Here is a 26,955-nt window from a genome sequence, read left to right on the forward strand (position 1 = left end):
TGGAGAGCAGTGGAGTGAGGTGGGGAGTGAGTTGGGAAATAGCCAGCTGTGGACTTTATCCCAAGAGTGGTAGGAAACCACTGGTGGCTTTGAGCAGGGGTGGACTTGACCCGACTTCAGTCTGAACTGGGTCCCTCTGGCTGCTGTGACGAGTGGCCCTGGTGGTGCAGAGTGGGGACATGCTCAGTTCTCTGAGGCCAGGGATGCTGTTCGCTTCTGGTCAAGCATCACCAGGCTAAAGACCTGTGAATGAGGACCTCCCTCGAGGCATTGGAGTGAACTCCTTGCCTTTTATCTTTTAGAAGCTAGATGAGGTGTGGTCCTTAACAGAAGGCTCAACTTGGCTTCTCTATCAAGGCTGAGAACTGCAGGAGGCAGAGAGACAGTGTTGCACCCATGAGACAGGTGAGGGGCACTCTCATTTGGACCCTCACACTGGCTGAGTGAAATGAAACAAGATTTCCATAAATAGCCAGTACCTGGGGACAAGGGTCAAGCTGACATTGTGTCTGTGACCCCAGAGGCCTTTATAGTGAGCTGGTGTGTCACAGGGTCACTTGCATTTCAGTGCTGGGGGTAACCCGTGCAGAGCAGATGATGGTGGTTATTAAGGATCTCAGCTTCTTTCCAATGAAGCCAAATTCTTTGATCATTCTCAATAGGGAGAGGGCTTTCTGGGCCTTCAGGTGGTCAAGAACCCCATAGCAGCCTGCCAGCGTGAAACAAGGGCTCGCTTCCCTAATTCTCAGCCTCTGAGACTATTATGAAACGTGTTTTGGTTAAAACTGTATTGGAAACAAATATTAAATTGAGGATTAGAAATCTGTTTTGTTAGTTTGAGAACTGCTACTAGAGGGATTATGTTTATTGAGTACTTTCTGTGTTTCAGGCACTGAACTAGCTATGGATACTATCATATAATAAATAAAAAGCTAACTTTAAAATTCTGTGGTCACAGTAGACATTTGACATACATCAGCTCTAAGTCTCATGATGATCTATAAGCTGGGTGTCATTATTCCCATTTTACAGCCCAGGAAACTAAGCTGAAATTCAAAAAGCCCATTCTTTCCCCGGCACAATGGAATCTTCTTGAATATGTCATCATCAACTCCCCAAATCTCTTAAGACTCAGTTTACTTATCTAAAAATGAAAAAGTTAGATAAGACAATCTTCCAGGCCCCACCAGCTCTAATAGTCCAAGCATGACCTACTGTGGCCTGTCGCAGTAACTCAGGGAATGAAGCCCCCATCCACACCTTCTTTGTACTTCCTTTCCAGACCTGCACTGGTTAAACATCATAATCATGTGTGTTGGCCGAATGGGAATCACCATTGCAATGCAAATGATCTGCCTGGTGAATGCTGAGCTGTACCCCACATTCGTCAGGTGAGTGCATGGAACAGGGGTAGCCAGTGAAATGGCTGTGAACCCACCAGCTCAGTGGGAACCGACATCTCCAAGGTGCTTCCTCAAGATGCCCCCAAGCATTGCTCAGTTTGGACATTGAGTGGCATTGTTAAGAAATCACGTTCAGAGAGATGGGGTTAAGCATCAAGAGAGGGTCAACCCATAATTACAGCAGAGAATGTGAAAGGGGACCCTGTGAGCCGACGGATGGGGTCACAGTTGTTCTGTACATACAAGTACAAGAACAAAAGGTGTAGAGAAGTGAGTACTGGACAGGGACTTGGGAAACCTGTATTGTAGCCCTGTCCTTGGCACTAATTGATTGTATAAACATCAGCCATTTCATTGACACTTCTGGGCATCATTTTCTTAAACAGCTGACATTTGTATAGTGACACGCAAGTATTTCCATCCATGTGATTCCCTTAAATTTGTTCTTGGGTATGATCATCCCCATTTTACATATGAGGAAGCTGTGACTTAGAAAGGGAAAGAAGCGTTGTAGGGGTCAGACAGCTAGAAAGAAGCAGGGCTGGGGCAAAGACCACATCTTCCTGACCTGGAACCCGGTGGTTTTTCCATTATGGCACATTGCTGTTCTGTAAACTGAGGAACTTTTCAAAATTGTGGTAAAATATACATAATATGAAATTTACCATCTTAGCCACTTTTAAGTGTACAGTTCAGTAGTGTTAAGTACCTTCATACAACCAAGCTCCAGAACTCTTCATCTTGCAAAACAGAAACTCTGTACTCATTAAACAGTAACTACCCATGCTCTGCACCCTCCAGCTCCTGACAACCGCCTGTCTACTTTCTGTTTCTATGAGTTTGGTTACTTTACCTCATATAAGTGGAATCATATAGTATTTGTCTTTGTATGACTGGCTTAGATCACTTAGTGTAACAGCCTCAAGGATCATATATGTTGTAGCATGTGCCAAAATTTTCTTCTTTTCAAAGGCTGAGTAATATTCCATTGTACATATATACCACATTTTGTTTATCCATTCATCTGTCAATGGACACTTGGGATGCTCCACTTCTTGGCTATTGTGAATAATACTGCTATGGAAATGAATGTACAAATATCTCTTCAAGATATCTTTTAATTCTTTGGGGTGGAATATCCAGAAGTGGAATTACTCGATCATAATGTAATTCTATTATTAGTTTTTTGAAGGAACTGCCATATTTTTTTTTCATAATGGCTGCACTGTTTTACATTCCCACTGACAGTTCACAAGGGTTCCAGTTCCTCCACATCCTCACCAACACTTGGTAATTTCTGTTTGTCTTTTTGATAGTAGCCATCCTAATGCGTTTGAAGTGTTATCTCATTGTGGTTTTGATTTCTCTGATGATTAATTATGTTGATCATCTTTTCTTTTTTATTATTATTATACTTTAAGTTTTAGGGTACATGTGCACAATGTGCAGGTTTGTTACATATGTATCCATGTTGTTTTGCTGCACCTATTAACTTGTCATTTAGCATTAGGTATATCTCCTAATGCTGTCCCTCCCCCCTCCCCCCACCCCACAACAGTCCTCGGAGTGTGATGTTCCCCTTCCTGTGTCCATGAGTTCTCATTGTTCAATTCCCACCTATGAGTGAGAACACGCGGTGTTTGGTTTTTTGTTCTTGTGATAATTTACTGAGAATGATATTTTCCAGTTTCATCCATGTCCCTACAAAGGACATGAACTCATCATTTTTTATGGCTGCATAGTATTCCATGGTGTGTATGTGCCACATTTTCTTAATCCAGTCTATCATTGTTGGACATTTGGGTTGGTTCCAAGTCTTTGCTATTGTGAATAGTGCCGCAATAAACATACGTGTGCATGTGTCTTTACAGCAGCATGATTTATAGTCCTTTGGGTATATACCCAGTAATGGGATGGCTGGGTCAAATGGTATTTCTAGTTCTAGATCCCTGAGGAATCGCCACACTGACTTCCACAATGGTTGAACTAGTTTACAGTCCCACCAACAGTGTAAAAGTGTTCCTATTTCTCCACATCCTCTCCAGCACCTGTTGTTTCCTGACTTTTTAATGATGGCCATTCTAACTGGTGTGAGATGGTATCTCATTGTGGTTTTGATTTGCATTTCTCTGATGGCCAGTGATGATGAGCATTTTTTCATGTGTTTTTTGGCTGCATAAATATCTTCTTTTGAGAAGTGTCTGTTCATGTCCTTCACCCACTTTTTGATGGGGTTATTTGTTTTTTTCTTGTAAATTTGTTTGAGTTCATTGTAGATTCTGGATATTAGCCCTTTGTCAGATAAGTAGGTTGCAAAAATTTTCTCCCATTCTGTAGGTTGCCTGTTCACTCTGATGGTAGTTTCTTTTGCTGTGCAGAAGCTCTTTAGTTTAATTAGATCCCATTTGTCAATTTTGGCTTTTGTTGCCATTGCTTTTGGTGTTTTAGACATGAAGTCCTTGTCCATGCCTATGTCCTGAATGGTATTTCCTAGGTTTTCTTCTAGGGTTTTTATGGTTTTAGGTCTAACATTTAAGTCTTTAATCCATCTTGAATTAATTTTTGTATAAGGTGTAAGGAAGGGATCCAGGTTCAGCTTTCTACATATGGCTAGCCAGTTTTCCCAGCACCATTTATTAAATAGGGAATCCTTTCCCCATTTCTTGTTTTTGTCAGGTTTGTCAAAGATCAGATAGTTGTAGATATGCGGCATTATTTCTGAGGGCTCTGTTCTGTTCCATTGATCTATGTCTCTGTTGTGGTACCAGTACCATGCTGTTTTGGTTACTGTAGCCTTGTAGTATAGTTTGAAGTCAGGTAGCGTGATGCCTCCAGCTTTGTTCTTTTGGCTTAGGATTGACTTGGCGATGCGGGCTCTTTTTTGGTTCCATATGAACTTTAAAGTCGTTTTTTCCAATTCTGTGAAGAAAGTCATTGGTAGCTTGATGGGGATGGCATTGAATCTATAAATTACCTTGGGCAGTATGGCCATTTTCACGATATTGATTCTTCCAACCCATGAGCATGGAATGTTCTTCCATTTGTTTGTATCCTCTTTTATTTCATTGAGCAGTGGTTTGTAGTTCTCCTTGAAGAGGTCCTTCACATCCCTTGTAAGTTGGATTCCTAGGTATTTTATTCTCTTCAAAGCAATTGTGAATGGGAGTTCACTCATGATTTGGCTCTCTGTCTGTGATTGGTGTAGAAGAATGCTTGTGATTTTTGTACATTGATTTTGTATCCTGAGACTTTGCTGAAGTTGCTAATCAGCTTAAGGAGATTTTGGGCTGAGACATGGGGTTTCCTAGATATACAATCATGTCATCTGCAAACAGGGACAATTTGACTTCCTCTTTTCCTAATTGAATACCCTTTATTTCCTTCTCCTGCCTGATTGCCCTGGCCAGAACTTCCAGCACTATGTTGAATAGGAGTGGTGAGAGAGGGCATCCCTGTCTTGTGCCAGTTTTCAAAGGGAATGCTTCCAGTTTTTGCCCATTCAGTATGATATTGGCTGTGGGTTTGTCGTAGATAGCTGTTATTATTTTGAGATACATCCCATCAATACCTAATTTATTGAGAGTTTTTAGCATGAAGGGTTGTTGAATTTTGTCGAAGGCCTTTTCTGCATCTATTGAGATAATCATGTGGTTTTTGTCTTTGGTTCTGTTTATATGCTGGATTACATTTATTGATTTGTGTATGTTGAACCAGCCTTGCATCCCAGGGATGAAGCCCACTTGATCATGGTGTATAAGCTTTTTGATGTGTTGCTGGATTCAGTTTGCCAGTATTTTATTGAGGATTTTTGCATCAATGTTCATCAAGGATATTGGTCTGAAATTCTCTTTTTTGGTTATGTCTCTGCCAGGCTTTGGTATCAGGACGATGCTGGCCTCATAAAATGTGTTGGGGAGGATTCCCTCTTTTTCTATCAATTGGAATAGTTTCAGAAGGAATGGTAGCAGTTCCTCCTTGTACCTCTGGTAGAATTCGGCTGTGAATCCATCAGGTCCTGGACTCTTTTTGGTTGGTAGGCTATTGATTATTGCCACAATTTCAGAGCCTGTTATTGGTGTATTCAGAGATTCAACTTCTTCCTGCTTTAGTCTTGGGAGAGTGTATTTGTCGAGGAATTTATCCATTTCTTCTAGATTTTCTAGTTTATTTGCATAGAGGTGTTTGTAGTATTCTCTGATGGTAGATTGTATTTCTGTGGGATCGGTGGTGATATCCCCTTTTTCATTTTTTATTGCATCTATTTGATTCTTCTCTCTTTTCTTCATTATTAGTCTTGCTAGCAGTCTATCAATTTTGTTGATCTTTTCAAAAAACCAGCTCCTGGATTCATTAATTTTTTGAAGGGATTTTTGCATCTCTATTTCCTTCAGTTCTGCTCTGATTTTAGTTATTTCTAGCCTTCTGCTAGCTTTTGAATGTGTTTGCTCTTGCTTTTCTGGTTGTTTTAATTGTGATGTTAGGGTGTCAATTTTGGATCTTTCCTGCTTTCTCTTGTGGGCATTTAGTGCTATAAATTTCCCTCTACACACTGCTTTGAATGTGTCTCAGAGATTCTGGTATGTTGTGTCTTTGTTCTCATTGGTTTCAAAGAACATCTTTATTTCTGCCTTCATTTCATTATGTACCCAATAGTCATTCAGGAGCAGGTTGTTCAGTTTCCATGTAGTTGAGCGGTTTTGAGTGAGTTTCTTAATCCTGAGTTCTTGTTTGATTGCACTGTGGTCTGAGAGACAGTTTGTTATAATTTCTGTTCTTTTACATTTGCTGAGGAGTGTTTTACTTCCAACTATGTGGTCAATTTTGGAATAGGTGTGGTGTGGTGCTGAAAAAAATGTATATTCTGTTGACTTGGGGTGGAGAGTTCTGTAGATGTCTATTAGGTCCACTTTGTGCAGAGCTGAGTTCAATTCCTGGATATCCTCGTTAACTTTCTGTCTCGTTGATCTGTCTAATGTTGACAGTGGGGTGTTAAAATCTCCCATTATTATTGTGTGGGAGTTTAAGTCCCTTTGTAGGTCACTCAGGACTTGCTTTATGAATCTTGGTGCTCCTGTGTTGGGTGCATATATATTTAGGATAGTTAGCTCTTCTTGTTGAATTGATCCCTTTACCATTATATAATGACCTTCTTTGTCTCTTTTGATCTTTGTTGGTTTAAAGTCTATTTTATCAGAGACTAGGATTGCAACCCCTGCCTTTTTTCATTTTCCATTTGCTTGATAGATCTTCCTCCATCCCTTTATTTTGAGTCTGTGTGTCTCTGCACGTGAGATGGGTTTCCTGAATACAGCACACTGATGGGTCCTGACTCCTTATCCAGTTTGCCAGTCTGTGTCTTTGAATTGGAGCATTTAGCCCATTTACATTTAAAGTTAATATTGTTATGTGTGAATTTGATCCTGCCATTATGATGTTAGTTGGTTATTTTGCTCGTTAGTTGATGCAGTTTCTTCCTAGCCTCGATGGTCTTTACAATTTGGCATGTTTTTGTAGGGGCTGGTAGCGGTTGTTCCTTTCCATGTTTAGTGCTTCCTTCAGGAGCTCTTTTAGGGCAGGCCTTGTGGTGACAAAATCACTCAGCATTTGCTTGTCTGTAAAGTATTTTATTTCTCCTTCACTTATGAAGCTTAGTTTGGCTGGATATGAAATTCTGGGTTGAAAATTCTTTTCTTTAAGAATGTCGAATATCGGCCCCCACTCTCTTCTGGCTTGTAGAGTTTCTGCCGAGAGATCAGCTGTTAGTCTGATGGGCTTCCCTTTGTGGGTAACCCGACCTTTCTCTCTGGCTGCCCTTAACATTTTTTCCTTCATTTCAACTTTGGTGAATCTGACAATTGTGTGTCTTGGAGTTGCTCTTCTTGAGGAGTATCTTTGTGGCGTTCTCTGTATTTCCTGGGTCTGAATGTTGGCCTGCCTTGCTAGATTGGGGAAGTTCTCCTAGATAATATCTTGCAGAGTGTTTTCCAACTTGGTTCCATTCTCCCCGTCATTTTCAGGTACACCAATCAGACGTAGGTTTGGTCTTTTCACATAGTCCCAAATTTCTTGGAGGCTTTGTTCATTTCTTTTTATTCTTTTTTCTCTAAACTTCCCTTCTTGCTTCATTTCATTCATTTCATCTTCCATCACTGATACCCTTTCTTCCAGTTGATCACATCGGCTGCTGAGACTTCTGCAATCTTCGCGTAGTTCTTGATACTTGGCTTTCATCTCCATCAGCTCCTTTAAGCCCTTCTCTCCATTGGTTATTCTAGTTATCCATTTGTCTAATTTTTTTTCAAAGTTTTTAACTTCTTTGCTATTGTTTTGAATTTCCTCCCATAGCTCAGAGTAGTTTGATCGTCTGAAGCCTTCTCTCAACTCATCAAAGTCATTCTCCGTCCAGCTTTGTTCCGTTGCTGGTGAGGAACTGCGTTCCTTTGGAGGAGGAGAGGTGCTCTGCTTTTTAGAGTTTCCAGTTTTTCTGCTCTGTTTTTTCCCCATCTTTGTGGTTTTATCTACTTTTGGTCTTTGATGATGGTGATGTACAGATGGGTTTTTGGTGTGGATGTCCTTTCTGTTTGTTAGTTTTCCTTCTTTCAGACAGGGCCCTCAGCTGCAGGTCTGTTGGGGTTTGCTAGAGGTCCACTCCAGACCCTGTTTGGCTGGGTGTCAGCAGCAGTGGCTGCAGAACAGTGGATTTTTGTGAGACCACAAATTCAGGTGTCTGATAGTTCCTCTGGAAGTTCTGTTTCAGAGGAGTACCCGGCCGAGTGAGGTGTCAGTCTGTCCCTACTGGGGGGTGCCTCCCAGTTAGGCTGCTTGGGGGTCAGGGACCCACTTTAGGAGGCAGTCTGTCCGTTCTCAGATCTCCAGCTGCGTGCTGGGAGAACCACTACTCTCTTCAAAGCTGTCAGACAGGGACATTTAAGTCTGCGGAGGTTCCTGCGGAATTTTTGTTTGTCTGTGCCCTGCCCCCAGAGGTGGAGCCTACAGAGGCAGGCAGGCCTCCTTGAGCTGTGGTGGGCTCCACCCAGTTCGAGCTTCCTGGCTTTGTTTACCTAAGCAAGCCTGGGCAATGGCGGGCGCCCCTCCCCCAGCCTCGCTGCCGCCTTGCAGTTTGATCTCAGACTGCTGTGCTAGCAATCAGCGAGACTCCGTGGGCATAGGACCCTCCGAGCCAGATGCGGGACACAATCTCCTGGTGTGCCATTTTCCAGGCCTGTTGGAAAAGCGCAGTATTAGGGTGGGACTGACCCGATTTTCCAGGTGCCGTCTGTTACCCCTTTCTTCGACTAGGAAAGGGAACTCCCTGACCCCTTGCGCTTCCCGAGTGAGGCAATGCCTTGCCCTGCTTCGGCTCATGCACAGTGCGCTGCACCGACTGTCCTGCACCCAGTGTTTGGCACTCCCTAGTGAGATGAATCCGGTACCTCAAATGGAAATGCAGAAATCACCCATCTTCTGTGTCGCTCAGGCCGGGAGCTGTAGACCGGAGCTGTTCCTATTCGGCCATCTTGGCTCCACCCCCTGATCATCTTTTCATGTGCTTGTTGGCTATTTGTGTATTTTCTTTGGAGAAATGTCTACTCAAGTCCTTTCCCCATTTTTGAACTGGTTTTGTTGTTGAGTTGTAGCAATGGTTTATATAATCTGGAGATTAACCCTTTATCAGGTACATAATCTGCAAACATTTCAGCCCATTCCATAGGTTACCTTTTCATTCTGTTGATTGTGACCTTTGATGCACAGAAGTTTTTGATTGTGATGTAATCTAATTTATCTCTTTTTACTTTTCTTGCCTTTTCTTTTGGTGCTGAAGAACTTATGTTTTTCTTTTGAAATTTTAAACATTTTTATTAATTTTTGCACACAAAACAATAAACATTTTCTAAAAATACATACAAACAAAAAGATGCATATCAAACATATTAGGAAGGTTGCACATGGGAAGACGAGGAATAGAAATGGGGAGTGGGAATAAAAGAAAATAATGAGAGAGGGACTTTATATGGAACAATGATAATAACTCAATCCTCTATTTGACAAAGAAGAGGGAGAAAGAAGAGGAAGAAAAAGAAAGTGGGATAAAGGATCAGAAAGGGAGGAAAATAGAAAAAATTAGAGTATGACTCCAGGGTAGACCTGTTTTGTTGTCACTGGGTTGGTTGGTCGGTTTGTCTGTTGTATTTTTCATATGTGCCGCCATGTTCACCAGACTGGTCTCAAACTCCTAGACTGAAGTAATCAACCCGCCTCGGCCTCCCAGAGTGCTAGGACTACACGCGTGAGCCACCACGCCCAGCCCCCACATTGCTTCTGGCCTCCGTGGTAGACCTCCCAGATGGGGTGGTCGGGCAGAGGCACTCCTCACTTCCCAGACCGGGCGGACAGGCAGAGACGCTCCTCACTTCTTCCCAGACGGGGCGGCTGGGCAGAGGTGCTCCTCACTTTCCAGACGGGGCGGCTGGGCAGAGGCGCTCCTCACTTCTTCCCAGACGGGGCGTCCAGGCAGAGGCGCTCCTCACTTCCGAGACGGGGCGGCCGGGCAGAGGCGCTCCTCACTTTCCAGACGGGGCAGCTGGGCAGAGGCGCTCCACATTTATTCCCAGACGGGGCGGCCGGGCAGAGGCGCTCCTCATTTCTTCCCAGACGGGGCGGCCAGGCAGAGGCGCTCCTTACTTCCCAGACGATGGGCGGCCGGGCAGAGGCGCTCCTCACTTCTTGCCAGACGGGGCGGCCAGGCAGAGGTGCTCCTCACTTCTTCCCACACGGGGCGGCCGGGCAGAGGCGCTCCTCACTTCCCAGACGGGGCGGCCGGGCAGAGGTGCTCCTCACTTCTTGCCAGACGGGGCGGCCGGGCAGAGGCGCCCCTCACTTCTTCCCAGACGGGGCGGCCGGGCAGAGGCGCTCCTCAATTCCCAGATGGGGTGCCCGGGCAGAGGCGCTCCTCACTTCCCACACGATGGGTGGCCTGGCAGAGGTGCTCCTCACTTCCCAGACAGGGCGGCCAGGCAGAGGCACTCCTCACTTCAGAGACGGGGTGGCCGGGCAGAGGCGCTCCTCACTTTCCAGATGGGGCGGCAGGGCAGAGGCGCTCCTCACTTCTTCCCAGACGGGGCGTCCGGGCAGAGGCGCTCCTCACTTCCGAGACGGGGCGGCCGGGCAGAGGCACTCCTCACTTTCCAGAAGGGACAGCTGGGCAGAGGCCCTCGTCACTTCTTCCCAGACGGGTCGGCTGGGCAGAGGCGCTCCTCACTTCTTCCCAGACGGGGCGGCCAGGCAGAGGCGCTCCTCACTTCCCAGACGATGGGTGGCCGGGCAGAGGCGCTCCACATTTCCCAGACAGGGAGGCCTGGCAGAGGCGATCCTCACTTCACAGACGGGGCGGCTGGGCAGAGGCGCTCCTCACTTCCCAGACGATGGGTGGCCGGACAGAGGCGCTCCTCACTTCTCATACGGGGCGGCCGGGCAGAGGTGCTCCTCACTTCTTGACAGATGGGGCGGCCGGGCAGAGGCGCTCCTCACTTCTTCCCAGATGGGGCGGCCGGGCAGAGTCGCTCCTCACATCCCAGAAGATGGGCGGCCGGGCAGAGGCGCTCCTCACTTCCCAGACAGGGAGGCCTGGCAGAAGCGCTCCTCACTTCACAGACGGGGCGGCTGGGCAGAGGCGCTTCTCACTTCCCAGACGATGGGTGGCCGGGCAGAGGCGCTCCTCACTTCCCAGACGGGCCGGCCGGGCAGAGGCGCTCCTCACTTCTTCCCAGACGGGGCGGCCCGGCAGAGGTGCTCCTCACTTCTTCTCAGACGGGGCGGCCTGGCAGAGGCGCTCCCCACTTCTTCCCAGACGCAGCGCCCCGGCAGAGGCGCTCCTCACTTCTTCCCAGGCGGGCCGTCAGGGCAGAGGCGCTCCTCACTTCTTCCCAGATGGGGCGGCCGGGCAGAGGCGCTCATCACTTCCCAGACGATGGGTGGCCGGGCAGAGGCACTCCTCACTTTCCAGACGGGCCGGCCGGGCAGAGGCGCTCCTCACTTCTTCCCAGACGGGGCGGCCCGGCAGAGGCGCTCCTCACTTCTTCCCAGACGGGGCGGCGGGGCAAAGGCGCTCCTCACTTCTTCCCAGATGGGGCGGGCGGGCAGAGGCCCTCGTCACTTCTTCCCAGACGGGGCGGCCGGGCAGAGGTGCTCCTCACTTCTTCCCAGACGATGGGTGGCCAGGCAGAGGCGCTCCTCAATTCCCAGATGATGGGCAGCCGGGCAGAAGCGCTCCTCACTTCCCAGACGATGGGTGGCCGGGCAGACGTGCTCCTCACTTCCCAGACGGGGCGGCCAGGCAGAGGCCCTCCTCACTTCTTCCCAGACGGGGTGCCCAGGCAGAGGCAATCCTCACTTCCCAGACAGGGCAGCCGGGCAGAGGCGCTCCTCACTTCCCAAACGGGGAGGTCTGGCAGAGGCACTCCTCACTTCTTCCCAGACGGGGCGGCCAGGCAGAGGTGCTCCTCACTTCTTCCCAGACGGGGCGGCCCGGCAGAGGCGCTCCCCACTTCTTCCCAGACGTGGCGGCGCAACAGAGGCGTTCCTCACTTCTTCCCAGACGGGGCGGCGGGGCAGCGGCACTCCTCACTTCTTGCCAGACGGGGTGGCCAGGCAGAGGTGCTCCTCACTTCCCAGACGGGGCGGCCGGGCAGAGGTGCTCCTCACTTCTTCCCCGATGGGGCGGCCGGGCTGAGGGTCTCCTCACTTCCCAGACAGGGCGGCCGGGCAGAGGCGCCCCTCACTTCCAAAACGGGGAGGGCTGGCAGAGGCGCTCCTCACTTCTTCCCAGACGGGGCGGCCGGGCAGAGGCGCTCCTCACTTCCGAGAAAGGGCGGCCGGGCAGAGGCGCTCCTCACTTTCCAGACGGGGCGGCTGGGCAGAGGCGCTCCTCACTTCTTCCCAGGCGGGGCGGCCGGGCAGAGGCGCTCCTCACTTCCCAGAAGATGGGTGGCCGGGCAGAGGTGCTCCTCACTTCCCAGAAGATGGGCGGCCGGGCAGAGGCGCTCCTCACTTCCCAGAGAGGGAGGCCTGGCAGACGCGCTCTTCACTTCACAGACGGGGCGGCCGGGCAGAGGCGCTCCTCACTTCCGAGACGGGGCGGCCGGGCAGAGGCGCTCCACACTTTCCAGACGGGGCGGCTGGGCAGAGGTGCTCCTCACTTCTTCCCAGACGGGGCGGCCGGGCAGAGGCGCTCCTCACTTTCCAGACGGGGCGGCTGGCCAGAGGCACTCCTCACTTCTTCCCAGACGGGGCGGCCCCCCAGAGGCGCTCCCCACTTCTTCCCAGACGCGGCGGCCCGGCAGAGGCGTTCCTCACTTCTTCCCAGACGGGGTGGTGGGGCAGAGGCTCTCCTCACTTCTTCCCAGACAGGGCGGCCGGGCAGAGGCCCTTGTCACTTCCCAGATGATGGGTGGCCGGGCAGAGGCGCTCCTCACTTCCCAGACGGGCCGGCCGGGCCGAGGCGCTCCTCACTTCTTCCCAGACGGAGCGGCTGGGAAGAGGCGATCCTCACTTCTTCCCAGACAGGGCGGCCCGGCAGTGGCACTCCTCACTTCTTCCCAGACGGGGCGGCGGGGCAGAGGCTCTCCTCACTTCTTCCCAGACGGGGCGGCCGGGCAGAGGCGCTCCTCACTTCTTCCCAGATGGGGCGGTCGTGCAGAGGCGCTCCTCACTTCCCAGATGGGGAGGCCTGGAAGATGCGCTCCTCACTTCCCAGACGTGTCGTCCAGGTAGAGGCGCTCCTCACTTCTTCCCAGACGGGGCGGCTGGGCAGAGGCGCTCCTCACTTCTTCCCAGACGATGGGTGGCCAGGTAGAGGCGCTCCTCACTTCCCAGACGATGGGCGGCCGGGCAGAAGTGCTCCTCACTTCCCAGAGGATGGGTGGCCGGGCAGAGGTGCTCCTCACTTCCCAGAAGATGGGCGGCCGGGCAGTGGCGCTCCTCACTTCCCAGACAGGGAGGCTTGGCAGAGGCGCTCTTCACTTCACAGACGGGGCGGCCGGGCAGAGGCGCTCCTCACTTCCCAGAAGATGGGTGGCCAGGCAGAGGCGCTCCTCACTTCCCAGACAGGGTGCCCGGGCAGAGACACTCCTCACTTCTTCCCAGACGGGGCGGCCCGGCAGAGGCGTTCCCCACTTCTTCCCAGACGCGGCAGCCCGGCAGAGGCGTTCCTCACTTCTTCCCAGACGGGGCGGCGGGTCAGAGGCGCTCCTCACTTCTTGCCAGACGGGGCAGCCGGGCAGAGGTGCTCTTCACTTCCCAGACGGGGCGGCCGGGCAGAGGTGCTCCTCACTTCTTCCCAGATGGGGCGGCTGGGCAGAGGCGCTCCTCACTTCCCAGACGGGGCGGCCGGGCAGAGGCGCTCCTCACTTCGCAGACGATGGGTGGCCGGGCAGAGGCGATCCTCACTTCTTCCCAGATGGGGCAGTCGGGCAGAGGCGCTCCTCACTTCCCAGATGGGGAGGCCTGGAAGATGCGCTCCTCACTTCCCAGACGTGTCGTCCAGGTAGAGGCGCTCCTCACTTCTTCCCAGACGGGGCGGCTGGGCAGAGGAGCTCCTCACTTCTTCCCAGATGGGGCGGGCGGGCAGAGGCGCTCGTCACTTCTTCCCAGACGGGGCGGCCGGGCAGAGGCGCTCCTCATTTCTTCCCAGACGATGGGTGGCCAGGCAGAGGCGCTCCTCACTTCCCAGACGATGGGCGGCCGGGCAGAAGCGCTCCTCACTTCCCAGATGATGGGTGGCCGGGCAGACGTGCTCCTCACTTCCCAGACGGGGCGGCCAGGCAGCGGCCCTCCTTACTTCTTCCCAGACGGGGTGCCCAGGCAGAGGCAATCCTCACTTCCCAGACAGGGCGGCCGGGCAGAGGCGCTCCTCACTTCCCAAACGGGGAGGTCCAGCTGAGGCACTCCTCACTTCTTCCCAGACGGGGTGGCCGGGCAGAGGTGCTCCTCACTTCTTGCCAGAAGGGGCGGCCGGGCAGAGGCGCTCCTCACTTCCCAGTCGGGGCGGCCGGGCGGAGGCGCTCCTCACTTCTTGCCAGACGGGGCGGCCGGGTAGAGGTGCTCCTCACTTCCCAGACGGGGCGGCCGGGCAGAGGTGCTCCTCACTTCTTCCCAGATGGGGCGGCCGGGCAGAGGCGCTCCTCAGTTCCCAGACAGGGCGGCTGGGCAGAGGCGCTCCTCACTTCCCACACGGGGCGGCCGGGCAGAGGCGCTCCTCACTTCTTCCAAGATGTGGCGGTCGGGCAGAGGCTCTCATCACTTCTTCCCAGATGGGGCGTCCAGGCAGAGGTGCTCCTCACTTCCCAGAAGATGGGCGGCCGGGCAGAGGCGCTCCTCACTTCCCAGACAGGGAGGCCTGGCAGAGGCGCTCCTCACTTCCCAGACGGGCCGGCCGGGCAAAGGCGCTCCTCACTTTCCAGACGGGGCGGCTGGCCAGAGGCACTCCTCACTTCTTCCCAGATGGGGCGGCCGGGCAGAGGCGCTCCTCAGTTCTTCCCAGGCGGGGCGGCCCCCCAGAGGCGCTCCCCACTTCTTCCCAGACGCGGCGGCCCGGCAGAGGCGTTCCTCACTTCTTCCCAGACGGGGTGGCGGGGCAGAGGCTCTCCTCACTTCTTCCCAGACGGGGTGGCCGGGCAGAGGCCCTCGTCACTTCCCAGACGATGGGTGGCCGGGCAGAGGCGCTCCTCACTTCTGAGACGGGCCGGCCGGGCCGAGGCGCTCCTCAGTTCTTCCCAGACGGAGCGCCTGGGAAGAGGCGATCCTCACTTCTTCCCAGACGGGGTGGCCCAGCAGTGGTGCCCCTCACTTCTTCCCAGACGGGGCGGTGGGGCAGAGGCGCTCCTCACTTCTTCCCAGATGGGGCGGCCGGGCAGAGGCGCTCCTCACTTCTTCCCAGATGGGGCGGTCGTGCAGAGGCGCTCCTCACTTCCCAGATGGGGAGGCCTGGAAGATGCGCTCCTCACTTCCCAGACGTGTCGTCCAGGTAGAGGCGCTCCTCACTTCTTCCCAGACGGGGCGGCCGGGCAGAGGCGCTCCTCACTTCTTCCCAGACGATGGGTGGCCAGGTAGAGGCGCTCCTCACTTCCCAGACGATGGGCGGCCGGGCAGAAGCGCTCCTCACTTCCCAGACGATGGGTGGCCGGGCAGAGGTGCTCCTCACTTCCCAGAAGATGGGCGGCCGGGCAGTGGCGCTCCTCACTTCCCAGACAGGGAGGCTTGGCAGAGGCGCTCTTCACTTCACAGACGGGGCGGCCAGGCAGAGGCGCTCCTCACTTCCCAGAAAATGGGTGGCCAGGCAGAGGCGCTCCTCACTTCCCAGACAGGGCGCCCGGGCAGAGACACTCCTCACTTCTTCCCAGACGGGGCGGCCCGGCAGAGGCGTTCCCCACTTCTTCCCAGATGCGGCAGCCTGGCAGAGGCGTTCCTCACTTCTTCCCAGACGGGGCGGCGGGTCAGAGGCTCTCCTCACTTCTTCCCAGACGGGGCAGCGCGCCAGAGGCTCTCCTCACTTCTTCCCAGACGGGGCGGCCGGGCAGAGGCACTCCTCACTTCCCAGGCGATGGGTGGCTGGGCAGAGGCGCTCCTCACTTCCCAGACGGTCCGGCTGGGCAGAGGCGCTCCTCACTTCTTCCCAGACGGGGCGGCTGGGCAGAGGCCCTCGTCACTTCTTTCCAGACGGGGCGGCCCGGCAGAGGCGCTCCTCACTTCTTCCCAGACGGGGCGGCCGGGCAGAGGAGCTCCTCACTTCTTCCCAGATGGGGCGGGCGGGCAGAGGCGCTCGTCACTTCTTCCCAGACGGGGCGGCCGGGCAGAGGCGCTCCTCATTTCTTCCCAGACGATGGGTGGCCGGGCAGAAGCGCTCCTCACTTCCCAGACGATGGGTGGCCGGGCAGACGTGCTCCTCACTTCCAAGACGGGGCGGCCAGGCAGAGGCCCTCCTTACTTCTTCCCAGACGGGGTGCCCAGGCAGAGGTAATCCTCACTTCCCAGACAGGGCGGCCGGGCAGAGGCGCTCCTCACTTCCCAAACAGGGAGGTCTGGCTGAGGCACTCCTCACTTCTTCCCAGACGGGGCGGCCGGGCAGAGGTGCTCCTCACTTCTTGCCAGAAGGGGCGGCCGGGCAGAGGCGCTCCTCACTTCCCAAACGGGGCGGCCGGGCAGAGGTGCTCCTCACTTCCCTGACAGGGTGGCCGGACAGAGGCGCTCCTCACTTCCCAGACGGGGCGGCCGGGCGGAGGCGCTCCTCACTTCTTGCCAGACGGGGCGGCCGGGTAGAGGTGCTCCTCACTTCCCAGACGGGGCGGCCGGGCAGAGGTCCTCCTCACTTCTTCCCAGACGGGGCGGCCGGGCAGAGGCGCTAATCAGTTCCCAGACAGGGCGGCTGGGCAGAGGCGCTCCTCACTTCCCACACGGGGCGGCCAGGCAGAGGCGCTCCTCACTTCTTCCCAGATGGGGCGGTCGGGCAGAGGCGCTCCTCACTTCTTCCCAGATGGGGCGTCCGGGCAGAGGTGCTCCTCACTTCCCAGAAGATGGGCGGCCGGGCAGAGGCGCTCCTCACTTCCCAGACAGGGAGGCCTGGCAGAGGTGCTCCTCACTTCACAGACGTGGCGTTTGGGCAGAGGCGCTCCTCACTTCCGACACGATGGGCGGCCGGGCAGAGTTGCTATTCACTTCTTGCCAGACGGGGCGGCCGTGCAGAGGTGCTCCTCACTTCTTCCCAGACGGGGTGGCCGGGCAGAGGTGCTCCTCACTTCCCAGACAGGGCGGCTGGGCAGAGGTGATCTTCACTTCCCACATGGGGCGGCCGGGCAGAGGCGCTCCTCACTTCTTCCCAGACGGGGCGGCTGGGCAGAGGCGCTCTTCACTTCTTCCCAGACGGGGCGGCTGGGCAGAGGCACTCCTCACTTCTTCCCAGACGGGGCGGCCGGGCAGAGTTGCTCCTCACTTCTTCCCAGATGGGACGTCCAGGCAGAGGTGCTCCTCACTTCACAGACGGGTCGGCCGGGCAGAGGCGCTCCTCACTTCCCAGATGATGGGTGGCCAGGGAGAGACGCTCCTCACTTCCCAGACGGGGCAGCCGGGCAGAGGTGCTCCTCACTTCTTCCCAGACGGGGCAGCCAGGCAGAGGCGCTCCTCACTTCCTCCCAGACGGGGCGGCCGGGCAGAGGCGCTCCTCACTTTCCAGAAGATGGGTGGCCGGGCAGAGGCCCTCCTCACTTCCCAAACGGGGAGTCCTGGCAGAGGCGCTCCTCACTTCTTCCCAGACGGGGCGACCGGGCAGAGTCGCTCCTCACTTCTTCCCAGAAGAGGCGTCCAGGCAGAGCTGGTCCTCACTTCCCAGAAGATGGGCGGCCGGGCAGAGGCACTCCTCACTTACCAGACAGGGAGGCCTGGCAGAGGCGCTCCTCACTTCACAGACGGGGTGGCTGGGCAGAGGCGCTCCTCACTTCCCAGACGATGGGTGGCCGGGCAGAGGCGCTCCTCACTTCCCAGATGGGGCGGCCGGGCAGAGGTGCTCCTCATTTCATCACAGACGGGGCGGCCGGGCAGAGGTGCTCCTCACTTCCCAGATAGGGCAGCCGGGCAGAGGCGCTCCTCACTTCCCAAACGGGGAGGCCTGGCGGAGGCGCTCCTCACTTCTTCCCAGACGGGGCTGCTGGGCAGAGGCGCTCCTCACTTCCCAGACGATGGGTGGCCGGGCAGATGTGCTCCTCACTTCCCAGATGGGGCGGCCAGGCAGAGGCCCTCCTCACTTCTTCCCAGACGGGGTGCCCAGGCAGAGGCGCTCCTCACTTCCCAGACAGGGCGGCTGGGCAGAGGCGCTCCTCACTTCCCAAACGGGTAGGCCTGGCAGAGGCGCTCCTTACTTCTTCCCAGACGGGGCGGCCGGGCAGAGGCGGTCCTCACTTCCGAGACGGTGCGGCCGGGCAGAGGCACTCCTCACTTTGCAGAAGATGGGCGGCCGGGCAGAGGCACTCCTCACTTCCCAAACGGGGAGGCCTGGCAGAGGCGCTCCTCACTTCTTCCCAGATGGGGCGGCTGGGCAAAGTCGCTCCTCACTTCTTCCCAGACGAGGCGTCCGGGCAGAGGCGCTCCTCACTTCCCAGAAGACGGGCAGCTGGGCAGAGACGCTCCTCACTTCCCAGACAGGGAGGCTTGGCAGAGGCGCTCCTCACTTCACAGACGGGGCGGCTGGGCAGAGGCGCTCCTCACTTCCCAGACGATGGGTGGCCGGGCAGAGGTGCTCCTCACTTCTTCCCAGACGGGGCGGCCGGGCAGAGTTGCTCCTCACTTCTTCCCAGATGGGACGTCCAGGCAGAGGTGCTCCTCACTTCACAGACGGGTCGGCCGGGCAGAGGCGCTCCTCACTTCCCAGATGATGGGTGGCCAGGCAGAGACGCTCCTCACTTCCCAGACGGGGCGGCCGGGCAGAGGTGCTCCTCACTTCTTCCCAGACGGGGCGGCCAGGCAGAGGCGCTCCTCACTTCCTCCCAGACGGGGCGGCCGGGCAGAGGCGCTCCTCACTTTCCAGAAGATGGGTGGCCGGGCAGAGGCCCTCCTCACTTCCCAAACGGGGAGTCCTGGCAGAGGCGCTCCTCACTTCTTCCCAGACGGGGCGACCGGGCAGAGTCGCTCCTCACTTCTTCCCAGAAGAGGCGTCCAGGCAGAGCTGGTCCTCACTTCCCAGAAGATGGGCGGCCGGGCAGAGGCACTCCTCACTTCCCAGACAGGGAGGCCTGGCAGAGGCGCTCCTCACTTCACAGACGGGGTGGCTGGGCAGAGGCGCTCCTCACTTCCCAGATGGGGCAGCCGGGAAGAGGTGCTCCTCATTTCATCACAGACGGGGCGGCCGGGCAGAGGTGCTCCTCACTTTCCAGACAGGGCGGCCGGGCAGAGGCGCTCCTCACTTCCCAAACGGGGAGGCCTGGCAGAGGCGCTCCTCACTTCTTCCCAGACGGGGCTGCCGGGCAGAGGCGCTCCTCACTTCCCAGACGATGGGTGGCCAGGCAGATGTGCTCCTCACTTCCCAGACGGGGCGGCCAGGCAGAGGCCCTCCTCACTTCTTCCCAGACGGGGTGCCCAGGCAGAGGCGCTCCTCACTTCCCAGACAGGGCGGCTGGGCAGAGGCGCTCGTCACTTCCCAAACGGGTAGGCCTGGCAGAGGCGCTCCTTACTTCTTCCCAGACGGGGCGGCCGGGCAGAGGCGGTCCTCACTTCCGAGATGGTGCGGCCGGGCAGAGGCACTCCTCACTTTGCAGAAGATGGGTGGCCGGGCAGAGGCACTCCTCACTTCCCAAACGGGGAGGCCTGGCAGAGGTGCTCCTCACTTCTTCCCAGACGGGGCGGCCGGGCAGAGTCGCTCCTCACTTCTTCCCAGACGAGGCGTCCGGGCAGAGGCGCTCCTCACTTCCCAGAAGATGAGCGGCCGGGCAGAGACGCTCCTCACTTTCCAGACAGGGAAGTCTGGCAGAGGCGCTTGTCACTTCACAGACGGGGCGGCTGGGCAGAGGCGCTCCTCACTTCCCAGACGATGGGTGGCCGGGCAGAGGTGCTCCTCACTTCTTCCCAGACGGGGCGGCAGGGCAGAGGCGCTCCTCACTTCTTCCCAGACGGGGCGGCCCGGCAGAGGCGCTCCCCACTTCTTCCCAGACGCGGCAGCGTGGCAGAGGCGTTCCTCACTTCTTCCCAGACGGGGCGACGGGGCAGAGGCGCTCCTCTCTTCTTGCCAGACGGGGTGGCCGGGCAGAGGTGCTCCTCACTTCCCAGACGGGGCGGCCGGGCAGAGGTGCTCCTCAATTCTTCCCCGATGGGGCGGCCGGGCTGAGGGTCTCCTCACTTCCCAGACAGGGTGGCCGGGCAGAGGCGCTCCTCACTTCCGAGAAGGGGCGGCCGGGCAGAGGCGCTCCTCACTTTCCAGACGGGGCGGCTGGGCAGAGGCGCTCCTCACTTCCGAGAAGGGGCGGCCGGGCAGAGGCGCTCCTCACTTTCCAGACGGGGCGGCTGGGCAGAGGCGCTCCCCACTTCTTCCGAGACTGGGCGGCCGGGCAGAGGCGCTCCTCACTTCTTCCCAGACGGGACTTCTGAGCAGAGGCGCTCCTCACTTCCCAGAAGATGGGTGGCCGGGCAGAGGTGCTGCTCACTTCCCAGAAGATGGGCGGCTGGGCAAAGGCGCTCCTCACTTCCCAGAGAGGGAGGCCTGGAAGAGGCGCTCTTCACTTCACAGACGGGGCGGCCGGGCAGAGGCGCTCCTCACTTCCGAGACGGGGCGGCCGGGCAGAGGCGCTCCACACTTTCCAGACGGGGCGGCTGGGCAGAGGCGCTCCTCACTTCTTCCCAGACAGGGCGGCCGGGCAGAGGCGCTCCTCACTTCCCAGATGGGGCGGCCGGGCAGAGGCACTCCTCACTTCTTCCCAGATGGGGCGGCCGGGCAGAGGCGCTCCTCAGTTCTTCCCAGACGGGGCGGCCCCCCAGAGGCGCTCCCCACTTCTTCCCAGACTCGGCGGCCCGGCAGAGGCGTTCCTCACTTCTTCCCAGATGGGGCGGCGGGGCAGAGGCTCTCCTCACTTCTTCCCAGACGGGGTGGCCATGCAGAGGCCCTCCTCACTTCCCAGATGATGGGTGGCCGGGCCGAGGCGCTCCTCACTTCTTCCCAGACGGAGCGGCTGGGAAGAGGCGATCCTCACTTCTTCCCAGACGGGGCGGCCCGGCAATGGCGCTCCTCACTTCTTCCCAGACGGGGCGGCGGGGCAGAGGCGCTCCTCACTTCTTCCCAGACGGGGCGGCCGGGCAGAGGCGCTCCTCACTTCTTCCCAGATGGGGCGGTCGTGCAGAGGCGCTCCTCACTTCCCAGATGGGGAGGCCTGGAAGATGCGCTCCTCACTTCCCAGATGGGGAGGCCTGGAAGATGCGCTCCTCACTTCCCAGACGTGTCGTCCAGGTAGAGGCGCTCCTCACTTCTTCCCAGACGGGGCGGCCGGGCAGAGGAGCTCCTCACTTCTTCCCAGACGATGGGTGGCCAGGTAGAGGCGCTCCTCACTTCCCAGACGATGGGCGGCCGGGCAGAAGCGCTCCTCACTTCCCAGACGATGGGTGGCCAGGCAGAGGTGCTCCTCACTTCCCAGAAGATGGGCGGCTGGGCAGTGGCGCTCCTCACTTCCCAGACAGGGAGGCTTGGCAGAGGCGCTCTTCACTTCACAGACGGGGCGGCCGGGCAGAGGCGCTCCTCACTTCCCAGAAGATGGGTGGCCAGGCAGAAGCGCTCCTCACTTCCCAGGCGATGGGTGGCCAGGCAGAGGTGCTCCTCACTTCCCAGAAGATGGGCGGCCGGGCAGTGGCGCTCCTCACTTCCCAGACAGGGAGGCTTGGCAGAGGCGCTCTTCACTTCTCAGACGGGGCGGCCGGGCAGAGGCGCTCCTCACTTCCCAGAAGATGGGTGGCCAGGCAGAGGCCCTCCTCACTTCCCAGACAGGGCGCCCGGGCAGAGGCGCTCCTCACTCCTTCCCAGACGGGGTGGCCGGGCAGAGGCGCTCCTCACTTCCGAGACGGGGCGGCCAGGAAGAGGCGCTCCTCACTTTCCAGACGGGGCAGCTGGGTAGAGGCGCTCCTCACTTCTTCCCAGACGGGGCGGCCCCCCAGAGGCGCTCGCCACTTCTTCCCAGACGCGGCGGCCCGGCAGAGGTGTTCCTCACTTCTTCCCAGACGGGGCAGCGCGCCAGAGGCTCTCCTCACTTCTTCCCAGACGGGGCGGCCAGGCAGAGGCGCTCCTCACTTCTTCCCAGACGGGGCGGCCGGGCAGAGGCGCTCCTCACTTCTTCCCAGACGGGCGGCGGGGCAGAGGAGCTCCTCACTTCTTCCCAGACGATGGGTGGCCAGGCAGAGGCGCTCCTCACTTCCCAGACGATCGGCGGCCGGGCAGAAGCGCTCCTCACTTCCCAGACAATGGGTGGCCGGGCAGACGTGCTCCTCACTTCCCAGAAGGGGCGGCCAGGCAGAGGCCCTCCTCACTTCTTCCCAGACGGGGTGCCGAGGCAAAGGCAATCCTCACTTCCCAGACAGGGCGGCCGGGCAGAGGCACTCCTCACTTCCCAAACGGGGAGGTCTGGCTGAGGCACTCCTCACTTCTTCCCAGACGGGGCGGCCGGGCAGAGGTGCTCCTGACTTCTTGCCAGAAGGGGCGGCCAGGCAGAGGCGCTCCTCACTTCCCAAACGGGGCGGCCGGGCAGAGGTGCTCCTCACTTCCCCGACAGGGTGGCCGGACAGAGGCGCTCCTCACTTCCCAGATGGGGTGACCAGGCAGAGGCGCTCCTCACTTCTTGCCAGACGGGGCGGCCGGGTAGAGGTGCTCCTCACTTCCCAGACGGGGCGGCAGGGCAGAGGTGCTCCTCACTTCTTCCCAGACGGGGCGGCCGGGCAGAGGCGCTCCTCTCTTCCCAGACAGGGCGGCTGGGCAGAGGCGCTCCTCACTTCCCACACGGGGCGGCCGGGCAGAGGCGCTCCTCACTTCTTCCCAGATGGGGCGGTCGGGCAGAGGCGCTCCTCACTTCTTCCCAGACGGAGCGGCTGGGAAGAGGCGATCCTCACTTCTTCCCAGACGGGGCGGCCCGGCAGTGGCACTCCTCACTTCTTCCCAGACGGGGTGGCGGGGCAGAGGCGCTCCTCATTTCTTCCCAGATGGGGCGGCCGGGCAGAGGCGCTCCTCACTTCTTCCCAGATGGGGCGGTCGTGCAGAGGCGCTCCTCACTTCCCAGATGGGGAGGCCTGGAAGATGCGCTCCTCACTTCCCAGACGTGTCGTCCAGGTAGAGGCGCTCCTCACTTCTTCCCAGACGGGGCGGCCGGGCAGAGGCGCTCCTCACTTCTTCCCAGACGATGGGTGGCCAGGTAGAGGCGCTCCTCACTTCCCAGACGATGGGCAGCCGGGCAGAAGCGCTCCTCACTTCCCAGACCATGGGTGGCCGGGCAGAGGTGCTCCTCACTTCCCAGAAGATGGGCGGCCGGGCAGTGGCGCTCCTCACTTCCCAGACAGGGAGGCTTGGCAGAGGTGCTCTTCACTTCACAGACAGGGCGGCCGGGCAGAGGCGCTCCTCACTTCCCAGAAGATGGGTGGCCAGGCAGAGGCGCTCCTCACTTCCCAGACAGGGCGCCCGGGCAGAGACACTCCTCACTTCTTCCCAGACGGGGTGGCCCGGCAGAGGCGTTCCCCACTTCTTCCCAGACGCGGCAGCCCGGCAGAGGCATTCCTCACTTCTTCCCAGACGGGGCGGCGGGTCAGAGGCGCTCCTCACTTCTTGCCAGACGGGGCAGCCGGGCAGAGGTGCTCTTCACTTCCCAGACGGGGCGGCCGGGCAGAGGTGCTCCTCACTTCTTCCCAGATGGGGCGGCTGGGCAGAGGCGCTCCTCACTTCCCAGACAGGGCGGCCGGGCAGAGGCGCTCCTCACTTCCCAAATGGGGAGGCCTGGCAGAGGCGCTCCTCACTTCTTCCCAGACGGGGCGGCCGGGCAGAGGCGCTCCTCACTTCCGAGACAGGGCGGCCGGGCAGAGGCCCTCCTCACTTTCCAGACGGGGCGGCTGGGCAGAGGCGCTCCTCACTTCTTCCCAGACGGCGCGGCCGGGCAGAGGCGCTCCTCACTTCCGAGACGGGGCGGCCAGGCAGAGGCGCTCCTCACTTTCCAGACGGGGCGGCTGGGTAGAGGCGCTCCTCACTTCTTCCCAGACGGGGCGGCCCCCCAGAGGCGCTCGCCACTTCTTCCCAGACGCGGCGGCCCGGCAGAGGTGTTCCTCACTTCTTCCCAGACGGGGCAGCGCGCCAGAGGCTCTCCTCACTTCTTCCTAGATGGGACGTCCAGGCAGAGGTGCTCCTCACTTCACAGACGGGTCGGCCGGGCAGAGGCGCTCCTCACTTCCCAGATGGGGCAGCCGGGCAGAGGTGCTCCTCACTTCTTCCCAGACGGGGCGGCCAGGCAGAGGCGCTCCTCACTTCCTCCCAGACGGGGCAGCCGGGCAGAGGCGCTCCTCACTTTCCAGAAGATGGGTGGCCGGGCAGAGGCCCTCCTCACTTCCCAAACGGGGAGTCCTGGCAGAGGCGCTCCTCACTTCTTCCCAGACGGGGCGACCGGGCAGAGTCACTCCTCACTTCTTCCCAGAAGAGGCGTCCAGGCAGAGCTGGTCCTCACTTCCCAGAAGATGGGCGGCCGGGCAGAGGCACTCCTCACTTCCCAGGCAGGGAGGCCTGGCAGAGGCGCTCCTCACTTCACAGACGGGGTGGCTGGGCAGAGGCGCTCCTCACTTCCCAGACGATGGGTGGCCGGGCAGAGGCGCTCCTCACTTCCCAGATGGGTCGGCCGGGCAGAGGTGCTCCTCATTTCATCACAGACGGGGCGGCCGGGCAGAGGAGCTCCTCACTTCTTCCCAGATGAGGCGGGCGGGCAGAGGCGCTCGTCACTTTTTCCCAGACGGGGCAGCCGGGCAGAGGCGCTCCTCATTTCTTCCCAGACGATGGGTAGCCAGGCAGAGGCGCTCCTCACTTCCCAGATGATGGGCGGCCGGGCAGAAGCGCTCCTCACTTCCCAGACGATGGGTGGCCGGGCAGACGTGCTCCTCACTTCCCAGACGGGGTGGCCAGGCAGAGGCCCTCCTTACTTCTTCCCAGACGGGGTGCCCAGGCAGAGGCAATCCTCACTTCCCAGACAGGGCGGCCGGGCAGAGGCGCTCCTCACTTCCCAAACGGGGAGGTCTGGCTGAGGCACCCCTCACTTCTTCCCAGATGGGGCGGCCGGGCAGAGGTGCTCCTCACTTCTTGCCAGAAGGGGTGGCCGGGCAGAGGCGCTCCTCACTTCCCAAACGGGGCGGCCGGGCAGAGGTGCTCCTCACTTCCCCGACAGGGTGGCCGGACAGAGGCACTCCTCACTTCCCAGACGGGGCGGCCGGGCGGAGGCGCTCCTCACTTCTTGCCAGACGGGGCGGCCGGGTAGAGGTGCTCCTCACTTCCCAGATGGGGCGGCCGGGCAGAGGTGCTCCTCACTTCTTCCCAGACGGGGCGGCCGGGCAGAGGCGCTAATCAGTTCCCAGACAGGGCGGCTGGGCAGAGGCGCTCCTCACTTCCCACACGGGGCGGCCGGGCAGAGGCGCTCCTCACTTCTTCCCAGATGGGGCGGTCGGGCAGAGGCGCTCCTCACTTCTTCCCAGATGGGGCGTCCAGGCAGAGGCGCTCCTCACTTCCCAGAAGATGGGCGGCCGGGCAGAGGCGCTCCTCACTTCCCAGACAGGGAGGCCTGGCAGAGGTGCTCCTCACTTCACAGACGTTGCGTTTGGGCAGAGGCGCTCCTCACTTCCGACACGATGGGCGGCCGGGCAGAGTTGCTACTCACTTCTTGCCAGACGGGGCGGCCGTGCAGAGGTGCTCCTCACTTCTTCCCAGACGGGGCGGCCGGGCAGAGGTGCTCCTCACTTCCCAGACAGGGCGGCTGGGCAGAGGTGTTCTTCACTTCCCACACGGGTCGGCCTGGCAGAGGCGCTCCTTACTTCTTCCCAGATGGGGCGGCCGGGCAGAGGCGGTCCTCACTTCCGAGACGGTGCGGCCGGGCAGAGGCACTCCTCACTTTGCAGAAGATGGGCGACCGGGCAGAGGCACTCCTCACTTCCCAAACGGGGAGGCCTGGCAGAGGCGCTCCTCACTTCTTCCCAGACGGGGCGGCTGGGCAAAGTCGCTCCTCACTTCTTCCCAGATGAGGCGTCCGGGCAGAGGCGCTCCTCACTTCCCAGAAGACGGGCGGCCGGGCAGAGACGCTCCTCACTTCCCAGACAGGGAGGCCTGGCAGAGGCGCTCCTCACTTCACAGACGGGGCGGCTGGGCAGAGGCGCTCCTCACTTCCCCGACGATGGGTGGCCGGGCAGAGGTGCTCCTCACTTCTTCCCAGACGGGGCGGCCGGGCAGAGTTGCTCCTCACTTCTTCCCAGATGGGACGTCCAGGCAGAGGTGCTCCTCACTTCACAGACAGGTCAGCTGGGCAGAGGCGCTCCTCACTTCCCAGATGATGGGTGGCCAGGCAGAGATGCTCCTCACTTCCCAGACGGGGTGGCCGGGCAGAGGTGCTCCTCACTTCTTCCCAGACGGGGCGGCCAGGCAGAGGCGCTCCTCACTTCCTCCCAGACGGGGCGGCCGGGCAGAGGCGCTCCTCACTTCCCAGAAGATGGGTGGCCGGGCAGAGGCCCTCCTCACTTCCCAAACGGGGAGTCCTGGCAGAGGCGCTCCTCACTTCTTCCCAGACGGGGCGGCCGGGCAGAGGCGCTCCTCACTTCCCAGAAGATGGGCGGCCGGGCAGACACGCTCCTCACTTCCCAGACAGGGAGGCCTGGCAGAGGTGCTCCTCACTTCACAGACGGGGCGTCTGGGCAGAGGCGCTCCTCACTTCCCAGACGATGGGCGGCCGGGCAGAGGTGCTCCTCACTTCTTCCCAGACGGGGCGGCTGTGCAGAGGTGCTCCTCACTTCTTCCCAGACGGGGCGGCCGGGCAGA

General features: G+C 58.5%; 1 protein-coding gene across 2 annotated transcripts in view; it reads left to right on the forward strand.

Moving 5' to 3' along the window:
- The window catches only part of SLC22A1 (solute carrier family 22 member 1), a 65,459-nt gene that overhangs the window by 23,598 nt on the left and 14,906 nt on the right, over positions 1 to 26,955 (forward strand). For both annotated transcript variants that reach the window (XM_055268750.2, XM_055268771.2), the window contains exon 8: positions 1,283 to 1,391. In XM_055268750.2, coding sequence (XP_055124725.2) covers positions 1,283 to 1,391 — 109 coding nt within the window. The remainder of the gene's footprint in view (positions 1 to 1,282; positions 1,392 to 26,955) is intronic.

This window comes from Symphalangus syndactylus, chromosome 2 (genome assembly GCF_028878055.3).
Source record: "Symphalangus syndactylus isolate Jambi chromosome 2, NHGRI_mSymSyn1-v2.1_pri, whole genome shotgun sequence".
NCBI classification, from domain to species: domain Eukaryota; kingdom Metazoa; phylum Chordata; class Mammalia; order Primates; family Hylobatidae; genus Symphalangus; species Symphalangus syndactylus.